At 36.9% G+C, this 10,971-nt stretch overlaps 1 protein-coding gene across 2 annotated transcripts in view; it reads right to left on the bottom strand.

The window, feature by feature from the left end:
- Positions 1-4,206: 4,206 nt before the first annotated feature.
- Positions 4,207-10,971, bottom strand: part of LOC126297713 (neurogenic locus Notch protein) — a 349,521-nt gene continuing 342,756 nt past the window's right edge. Inside the window, exons 20-24 of one of the 2 annotated variants that reach the window (XM_049988844.1) lie at positions 10,544-10,910; positions 9,614-9,946; positions 9,045-9,290; positions 8,608-8,827; positions 4,207-7,524 (exon numbers count right to left, since the gene is read on the bottom strand). In XM_049988844.1, coding sequence (XP_049844801.1) covers positions 6,473-7,524; positions 8,608-8,827; positions 9,045-9,290; positions 9,614-9,946; positions 10,544-10,910 — 2,218 coding nt within the window. In that variant the 3' untranslated portion in view covers positions 4,207-6,472. The remainder of the gene's footprint in view (positions 7,525-8,607; positions 8,828-9,044; positions 9,291-9,613; positions 9,947-10,543; positions 10,911-10,971) is intronic. The other variant, XM_049988845.1, reaches the window with a different exon arrangement.

Raw genomic sequence — 10,971 nt, 5'->3', positions numbered from 1 at the left:
AATTTGAAAACTGAATATGCTACTAAAGCAAATGAAGTGTCAAAAATAAAATATATTTCAAGCTTTCTGAACAAAAAATTGAGGACTCTTTTCACGTCTAATGTTTTGTGGCATGACTATTTTAAAAGTAAGAAATAAAACAGATTTGAGAAACATTTGAGAATGCTTAATATCACGTACAACAAATGAGCAAGAATTTAAAGATCAATGTTGAACTTAGAATTTCAAAAAGGGATAGAGGACAACCGCTATACATGATTTCAAGCAGCATTCAAAGGCACATAAACCATTTCTCTATTCTATTTTATTTCTTACTTTTAGACAAATTGTTTTAAAAAAATATTCTTTTTTTCAAAATCTTTTATGTTTTCAAAAATTGTCTAACTATGCACGGATAACCCACAAATTGAGTAATCTGCACCATGATAGTTTGGAATCTGCTGCAGTTTTCAATAATTCTATGAATGTGTGTAAATATACTTCCAATATATTCCAGAATTATTGAAATTCTGTAATAATGTTGACAAAATGCCATACTGATAATGGTTGCTCTTATTCATTTCCGGGCTGATGCAGTATTACAGATGCAATTTTCCTTATACATTTATCCATTGTAGATGGCAGAAGGGTACATTGTTCATTTAATACACTGCTTAAAAACTGTCCAACAATTATATTTATTGAGAATTTTGTAAGAGCTATGATGATTTACATTTTACTAAACCATACTACAAAATATCAACTGTGGACATATATTACCTGGAAATACATATATTTCATTGCCAAATGTGTTATAAAATTCACACCCCCAAATTATCGATGAGAAATGGCATGCAATATAAATAATGGGAGGGGGGCAGGGTCGAATTAAGGTAGTATTCTTTATATTAACAGATTTTTGCTTATTGACAGGAAAAAAAATCTTACGTCCTACTTTTTTATTTACACATGTGTGAGGTTTCTCAGTAATTAATTACTTTGTATTTTCAGGCAAACTGTAAATGATCATGTCAAATGCTACAGCAGTTTTGTATTCACAGTGTTCTGCAGATTGTATGAAGTTAATGAATGGCACTGTTTGTATATACATAGACAAGGATGCTTCTTTTATTGCTTATTTTTATTTTGTCTGGACCAGTATTTGGCTACATTCTCATCTTCAGCAACTGTATAATTTATGGTTGTATGCCACAGAAACGTCCTATGGAATCCTTCACATGGGGAATGCTGGTGGTCATGTATAGTATCATGAGATTTCCAGCTACACCAATACTCATTAATTAACTTTGTTACCTTGAGTACGGAGATCTAACAACCAAACAACCTTATTACAGAATTACATTAGAGCAGAATTTCATTAATGAGAAATGCTTCTGCAACATCTGAACAATTGCGTGTGCTGCTGCACAATGTCTGAAGTATTCTATTGTCACCCTGACAGTCTTAGAGCAGCAAGGAAAGGAGGGAGGTATTCAGCCATAAATGTCTTTGACTGTCTGCCCAGTTATGTAAAGATTTTAGTAGATAAACAAATTAACTTAAAACACAGACTGAAATCATATTTCCTTCACAATTCCTCCTATTGCCCAGAAACATTTTTGAAAATGTTGTACCTTAAAAAAGTGTCAAAAATGTTAGCTAAAATATATCCAAGGTGACATACTGTGGAAGGATAAAGATAAAGAAAGAAAGAAAGAAAGAAAGAAAGAAAGAAAGAAAAGGCACAGCAAATCAACTCAATAACTACAGTATTTCATTTATTTACTTAAACCATATTTATTTAAGGAAATATATTACAACTACAAAGCTACTCCTTGTATCATAACAATTAAGAAATTATTTACAAATAAAATGAGATTCTCAAACATGTAAAATACACTACAGAAAAAATGAGCTTCATTTATTTACTGATACTCCAGAAATATAAATATTTTAAATTCACATTAAAAATTTACACACCACAGGAAAAATAAAGCATCAGTCACGGAAAAATAAAGCATCAGTCACTGCTAAACACTGACAACGGTTTTCTGTGATATGTGTTATTTAGTTATAAGACTGTAATATATTATTTTGGAATGTCCAAAAAGACAACATGGAGAAGTGAAAAGTGGTTTCATGTGAACAAACAGCAACGGTTATGAAAGTATTCTTTGCAAAATTAAAATAGTACATAATTGAACCATCCACAAATGTCAAAAGGTACAACTGTGAACAATATATCTGTAGTGAAGCTGGTGTGTCATATTCTCTGCCTAAAAATGTACACAAAGATGATCAGGTACCTTACAGAATGCTCTGTCTTCCAATTTGTCTGAGATAAAATGTTTAGAAACTTTAGTGTATTGTATATCTGTTTGTTCCAGTAGAAAATGTTCATAAGGCACATTTCACAATAAACATTTCATATAAATCTGTAAACCTATGAGATGGACAGTGTACTGGAACCAAGCAGTTATTACGAAATATTTACATAATACATTCAAAACTAAAATCAATGAAGAAGTTACTGTGCAGAGAAAACCAAGTTGTTAAAAAATAATGATTGGAAGATAAAAAAAGCCTGTCACCATGAATCTGAAGAAGCAAAACAAACTACAGGTTTTGTTTAACTGTTCAACAGATTGAAAGATAAAAATTTACTTTGTGATCTTCAGAATTAAAATAAGAAAGGCACTGAAATCTGTCATGACTCGAACATGAATGACAATAATGCACCTTTCAAAATGAAATAAATCTGTCTGTTCTGCTAGCACTTTCTCGCAACACAATACTTCTCTGTAATGTGCTGTTCAAATTTTATTCCCTGAGATTTTAAATTGGTAGATATACTGTGTGCATTAAGAAAGAGTTCCTCATAAATACTGAACTGACATTTAAAGAAATGTTTGTCTAAAATACTGTACAGGGAGGAAACAACACCCAAAATTTTGTAGTTAAGATAGTCCATAAAATCCCTTTCCATACACTACAAAGTGGTATAGAGTAATACACTGATCACTAAGTCATTGTTCTGTTCAATATTTCACAAGGATAACAATACAATCAAAACTCCTCTCCACTCATCACAGCAGAGAAACGAGTAGTCAGCAATTGACAAGTAGCTACTGAAGTATTTAGCATGAGGAAAACGTTATCAAGTGCATGTTTCGAGAAATATTGACATAAATGGCCAAAATGCCCAAAGCAGACACTGTTGCTTCTCTACACATTAAAAAATTGTCATGAGTGATGGTGCAAATATGGACTTATTCTGTATAAGAATAGTAGTGAAATGTGTAAATGAATCGTTGCAATTGTTGTATCATCATTATTATTATACACTAATAAACTATCTAATGGCCTTGTAACAAATATACTAAAAATTAAAACACTGACAGTCTTCAGAAATTGTAAGTCAATTCAAAGAACAACTTTCAGGTGTCATGGAAATTTTACTGTCAAATCTAAAAAAAATCAAAAGATAGCAAAACTTTCTTATACGTTGGGAACTTCAATACGCAGGTCAACATACTTTACATATCTATCTTTCACAACCCTACAGGACCTGCATACACTTTAATATCATTAATTACAACAATGGAAATGAAAGAGTAATAGATCACTGAAGATCTTAGTTATGGGTACATGGTTACCAATAATTATTATTCTGATGTTTTAAATTGCTGTTGACAGTTATGTTCACATGGTCTCTCTCAAAATGACCTGCATTTTCTAAAAGCCATTTCTCCTGGTGTGTTGAACTCTGAATGTGAACACTAAGAATCAGGAAACCAATCCTAGGCTACGTGAAAGAACTGAGGGATATTAAGACACAACAGAATTAAATGCCACAGTGAAACAGAACATATTTTAAAAGCCAGTAAGCCTTTTAGGAAAAGTGATGATTAATTCAAAATGAACCTATGAAAGGAAATCATGTACCACATGCATCTGTAGCAATTTGTAAGGTGGTTTCATTCAATCTAAAACCTATTAGAAGTGGACCAAGGCATCATCGTAACAAATTATAACACAAGGAACTTGCACCATAAACTGGATGAGCACTTCCTTGCAATCAGTTCAGCATTCTGTTCCATATCGTAAACAACTCTCATCACATAATAAATTCTGCCACAAAAATTGTAGGGAAATGGAATGTTATGATTTCACAGAGTAATGACATTGTATACCAAATGGATACAGACATAAATTATTTAACATCCATCAAGAATAAATGTTTTTATTAACCAAATTACAATAGCAAATACCACTTCCTAAATTCATTTGCTACCACAGGGTCATGAAGCTAACGACAAAGGCAAAAAGAGCCACTTTTTAATGTATTTTAGTGAAAGTCTGTGGAATTCTGCATGTATACAGGATATCATCCAGTGATTCACAGCAAATACCATACTATGCACCCACTGATGGAATATGAATAGTTTAATGTTTCAAACTGTTGTATTTGAGGAAAAAACAACCTCCTCGTGTTATCTTCTAAAATTTTTAATATTAATGTGAAATGACATAATACTGTAGCGTTGAACACAATTTAAAATACTGGCAATTGCTTTCAAAACAAGTAACACCTTTGTCATATATTTCAGCATCCATTTAAGAGTGCTTTGGTCCCTGGTGTTTAGCATGTCACTTAAAAATTTAAAAATTTTAGAAAAAAGAGGAGAAACATCAGGTGTAGCATCAAATTATAATTATAATCTGCAGTGTGAAACAGCTGACTTCCTAAGATTCTAAACAGGAGCGCAGTAATTTCCATTCACAAGAGGAATGTTTTCAATATAAACATAGTTCACTCTGACCAACTCTCAGTTTTACTCTATCAGATGCTCTCAAATATGTTTACAAATGAAATTTGGAAATGGAATTACTGCATACTAAGGCACATTATTACACACCATTTCAAGAAATTGCAACATTGCAATACACTCCTTTTGTGTTCAAGGCACTTAGAATCTTTCAGCATAAAGTGTTGATCAATCATAGAAATCTAAGTCTTAGTCTACAACACTAATATCTGAACCACTCTCAGGCCATCTGTCTTAACATATAATACACATACCAACCCAGAATACAATTAAGTACTCAACTGCCTACTGTATTCTGGCAATTTGTTCACTAATTCTTTCATCAGTAGCTTTGTACATAACAAACACATTATTTACAACATACATTAAAAACAATTATAAAATTAAATATATTCAGCCTATTTTACATTACTATAAAACATGTCAGACAGTCACCAACTAAAATTTTCGCATCATTATAATCACAAACTCTCAACAATCAAGACATGCTTAGGAAACTATAAAAATATATCTTTATAAAAGACCAAGTACTTTATGTGCTACAAATTTTCATACACATATAAAGCTGTAGAAAAATAATGATGGAATGAAAGACATTTTACATCTGGATGCACCACTGCATGGCAAGGTAAAAGGCATTTGTCATCCTTTATGAGCAAGATTTTCTGTTAGCAAATGAGAGAAAAACAAGTACATATAAAAAAATGAGGAGGAATAGATACTGCTCCAATTGAACTGATTGAAGAACTTCCTCTTCTTAACCAGTGTAAAATATTAAATAGAGTACACTATGTCAATTTAATAAAATAAGCACAAAAAAGGGACATCATTTTTGTACAAAGTTGAGTCAATAAAATAAGCCCAAAATAGGGGAAATCACTTTTTGTACAACACTTAGTACGTCCTAATTGCCAGGTATTTTTTACCCTCATAACTGTTCTCTTTTCTGTTTCTTGAGAGAAAAAATATCAAAAAAATAATTGTCCCCAGCAACATCAGTCAGCAAGTCTTTTGGCATCAAACAATTTTCTCACAAGGGCATCAACAACACTTTTTCCATTTGAAACAGGTTCAGTGTTACCAGAAGTGTAATATCAAACACAGTTTCCTTTCTCCTTGTCTGTTTCAAATAGCTGGCTCCAACTGTCAATGTTTAGAAAGCTGAAATTCACAGTGGTACTTCCCACTTTCATAACAGAGCTCCTTCAGTCAAGAGCACTCTTACTGTGAGTGGGCAACAGTTCCATTGTTAAAATGTGGCCCATAGGTGGGTAAAAGTTGATGCTAATAGGCACATCCACAATAGCAATTACTGACTGTTAACTTCACACCGAGAGCTATTGCGCACACGTATTGTAAACCAAATGACGATCAAAAACAAACTCTCATTTACCTTCACGATAAACTTTTTGTGCTCGAGGCCGATACACATACTTTAACTTGCTCAGTCACGATGCACTAACTTCATTTCTTACAGGTAATATGTTACTGTTCAGCACAAGAAATGCAATGGACATTAAAAACCATGTTCCAATTTATTTTTCTGAAGACCACCTACACAACTTAGTTTTTCTCTGTTCACAAATCTTCAGATTTCTACACTCCAGTAACAGGAAGTGCATTTCATAGAACACTACACTTCATTCAATGGAGGTCTCTACCAACTATATGTAGATTGCCTCAGCCTGTTTCTGATGTTGCGCTCCTGTAGCATAGGCGGGACTCCTCGTGCCCTCCGACCAGTCAGACGCAGAGCGCGGTGACGAAGACGACCAGTGGCCCGGAGACTCTGGGGACGGAGTGGGGAAATTATCCGGGGCCTGAACATAATGCTGAGGTGTCGCCTCCGAGTGCTGTGATGGGGGCGTCAAGTAGTGGTAGTACTGCTGCTGGAGACCGAAAGCTGCACCCGGTCCAGCTCCTGCGGCACCCACAGCCGCACCTGCCAAATCGGGAAAGTCGAAGCCCACAGCCTGCGCCTGTTGCTGGCCAGTAAGTCCGTGTTTCTGTTGAGTCGCCGCACGCAGCGCAGCCATGTGTGTCGGCGAGGTAGGTAGCGACGGCCTCGATTTTGCCGGCGAAGGTGAACCGCCGTAGCTCGCCGCGGGTGAGCTCACACTGTGCGGTGGCGACTGCTGGTTGCTGTACGGTGGTGAAAGGGCCTGCGCTTGGGCGTGGACCTGCAGAGTCGCCAGCTGCAGCTGCTGCTGGCTGGCACCTGTGGGGTCGAATAGCCCTCCGTAGCACCCGTACTGCTCCAGCCCGAGAGCGCGCAGACTCTGTAGAGGTCCTCCGGCTGTGCCCTTCACGCAGTCCTCGTAGGCCGGAGGCTGCTTCGGTAACGAGAGACCGCCGTTGCTGTAGACCGAGCCGTCGTAGGGACTGGGAACACTACCGTCGGCGGCGCCTGCCGGTCCGCCCACCGTGCGAGGGGACTCCAGCGACGTGACTGGGGAAAGCGAAGATGCCGCACTTTCCACACTCTGAGGCTGAGTGCCTACTGGCGGTTTCTTTCCCCCAGATTTCTTGACACTCGGTTTTCGGCGTACTCCTGCCACTCCGTCTGTATCGGGGCTGGTCGGTGAACTGCCACCTGCCGCATTCTGGCCGTTTGCGTTGGCTCCTGGCTTGGGACGTTTCTTAGATTTGGACGGTTTCGTACCGGCCCCTATTACTGTAGGGTGAGTAATCAGATGATGATGGTGATTTGGTGAACCTAGAACACAAAATTGATATATTTAATAATTTTATAATACTGAACAAAATAAAAACTTTAAAGCTATAAAAACTATGAAAGGAAAGAGAGATGCAATGCTAGACTTCAGTTTCTTAGAGGTAGTGTGTTAGTTCAGTTGTAGAAAAAGGGGTAAGGAATTGGTTGTAGCTTTAATGAAGCAATCCTGTGGAATCTGACTTATTTGTGTTATAAAAACCTCAAAGAAAGGCAAAAGTGTCACAGCATAAAGACTTAAACAAAACAAAAAATTAATATGTGCAGAACACAGCAAAAGATTAACAGAACACTATAACCAACACAAATGGAGCAATCACATGCTTTGTATATTTTATTTAAAAAATATAGCAGAAACTAGAGCATTTATGTTTAGCATAATAATAATGAATAATAAAGCAGACCATCATCTACCTCAAACACCAGGTATGCACACTGTGTATCAGGAGTTTTTACAAAGTACGTAGTAGACTTTTTTCAATTTGATGCAATTTGCACTATCTTAACACAAAAGGAGAGTCAGCCCAAACTTATTGCCAACTCATTAAACAACACAACCCCAATTATTTCCTTCAATAACAGATATAAAACACCTACTATGATATAGTGAGACAGACAGACAGACAATTCTCCCAGATTAAAAGACTTGCAGAAAACAGCATTAGCCACAATGTGTACTGCAGAGGAGAATGTGTTTTACGTAACAACACTAAGAAAAACAACATTTTTGCCCCTTTCATAAATACTTTCAGATGGTTAAGAACTGTTGTATCACAGCATATCTGCAAGTAAAAGTTATGAAATAGAAAAAAGGGAGTATTACACTTTGCAGTTAAATGATGCTTACTTTGAAATAGAGGTTTTTTGCATATCTGTAATTTTGTTCATTCTCTTTACTCACTAGAAATTAAAACAACAACAGGCTCCAAACCATTTTCCTTCATACAGCAATAATAGTGATTTTGATGTCTCTCTATTTACTATAAATGATTAATTTTAATTGCATATTATTTTGGGTTCAAATTAAAATAATTTTATTGTAAATACATAGCTAACTCTGCTTTTTACCTATGATAGGCCCATTCGGTATGACAGTAACCATCTGTGGGCTGCGTGGAACGTGCTCATCAAGTAATCTCACAATATCATGGTGCAACCTCTCTCCTGCTACATCTCTTGGCAACCTGTCCATATGATCCGTGATTTCTCTGTTAGCAAAGTTGTCCAGTAGGGCTTTACAAGCTTCGTAACTTCCTTCACGAGCAGCAAGGAACAGTGGTGTCTCATCCTGAAAGAAATACAAGGCATCCATTTAGAATAGTAAGTTTCACTTGCATTTCTTGAGGAAAAGTTGTATCTCTGGGATTGTATTTTATTACATGTATGCACTCACATAAATAAACTGATAAACCAAATTAGAATAACAGCTAAGTGAATACTCAGTATGATCATGAATCTAATTATATATAGCACATTGCACAACTGTTAGGCCAATTTCAACTTGCCTTGTCATCTTGAGCATCCCTGTTAGCACCATGTGCTAACAGTATATTTACTGCTTCCGTATTGTTAACAGCAGCAGCCCAATGAAGGGCAGTTTTTCCAGAGTTATCTGCAGCATTTATATCAGCATCGGCATTTATGAGATCCTCCACCATGCCCTCAATCGCTAGACGAGCAGCCAGAATTAGTGGAGTAGTACCGTCATGCATTCGAGCATTTAGATTGGTTGCTCGATTACGTAGCAATATCTACAAATCAGAATTATCAAAAATTAAGACTTGCACTAATAATTTCCCTGCTGTATTACAGTTGTAGAACTGAATAATGACCTGTTTTAAAGTTACAATAGTTAAAATTACAAGCAAAACTGCATGTAACTCTGTACGTAACATTAACAAACTGAATTATTGTTAGCATGAAAATCAGATGGAAGAAATAGGCATTAGTACCATCCAATATCAAAACTATATCATCACCTTTCTACAACGACACACATCTTTAACAGATTAAATAGCAGCAGTGTGCACAAAATGAATCAAACTTCCTATATAACATGTAGTATTGTAAGTACCTGGAAAACTCCCATGGCATCTGCAGCAACAGCAGCATGTAGTGGGGTACGACCAGTATTATCTTGTAGGTTTGCATCTGCACCAGCATCCAAAAGACGTTTTGCAGCATCAGCTCTAGCATATCGGGCTGCTAAATGAAGAGAAGTCTCTCCTGTTTTGTCCATTGTGGCGTTAAGTTCAGCTCCTTGAGCCACGAGATCGGTAATGACAGCTGCTGCACTTCCATCATCGTCCTCATCCTCGCCAGTGTCTATGCCTCCACCACGAACTGCTGCTACCATTAATGGAGTCATTCCACACGGACCCCGTACATCCACATCTTGGCCACCCTCCTGTGGTGAAGAAGACAGATTTACTCTATCTGTGTTTTATGGCCATGAAAGAGCACTCAAGTGCCACAGAACTTCTATATTAAATAATCTTCATCTTAACAATTATTATCTGCAATGTAAATTACTTCCCAACTTCTAGTCAAATAATTTAAATAAAAGTTTTAAATCCCACTAACAATGACTTTCTCTGACAATACAATAGTTTATGCAACTATGAAAACCAGGTGCAAAACATATTTGAGCACGATTAAAAAAATTATGGCAACCAAATAATAACAAGCGCTCTTCATGCTGCGATACTTCATTTAATGAAGGATCCGAGATTAACTGAATTAAAGTCTTTAATCGTCACACAAGCTGAAAACTCGTACTTTAAGTTTTTAAATGTGAGGAAACTCCGAATACCTACGATGTAGCATAATATTCTTGTGTACATACACTATTTCATAGAAGAAGCAGTGACATTGTTCGAGTACAAATAATAATCATAAATAGTAACTGATCACCCACTCGACAAAGTTAACATATGTGATTATACAAAAGAGAATACTAGGTAACAAACTTGCTTCTTTTTGTTAGGAATTTAATGACACTCACCAAACTAGGAGGTGTCAGTATGGCTGGATCTGGCCTGTGTCTCATGTCTGCCACCTCAAGGTGTTGTTGTGTCCACGTCCGTGCTTCGCCCTCCTCATATTCTGTGACAGCAGTGTGATCTGATGCGTAACCGGCCTCACAGGTCCCAACACGTAATCTTTTGGGTGGGTGTAGGTCCACTTCATCGTCAGACCACTGTGTTGCCTGCCCAGGACCTGCTCCTACACCCACCGGTGCCCCAGGCACAGCTCCAGTGGTGACATCGACACAGCCTCCGGATGGTTGTTTGTGCAGATTTCTCATTTCCTGACCGTCGGGGCCCCTGCGGCGGGAACGCCGCCGCTGACCGCTGTCAAATGACATTTTACTGTGGATCGTGGTTTGACCATTACCGTTACTAATAACTAAAATACATATCTAATAAAAAG

The sequence above is a fragment of the Schistocerca gregaria genome, chromosome X (assembly GCF_023897955.1).
Source record: "Schistocerca gregaria isolate iqSchGreg1 chromosome X, iqSchGreg1.2, whole genome shotgun sequence".
Taxonomy (NCBI): domain Eukaryota; kingdom Metazoa; phylum Arthropoda; class Insecta; order Orthoptera; family Acrididae; genus Schistocerca; species Schistocerca gregaria.
Note: the sequence above shows the minus strand (reverse complement) of the source record. Positions and strands in the feature narration are given on the sequence as shown.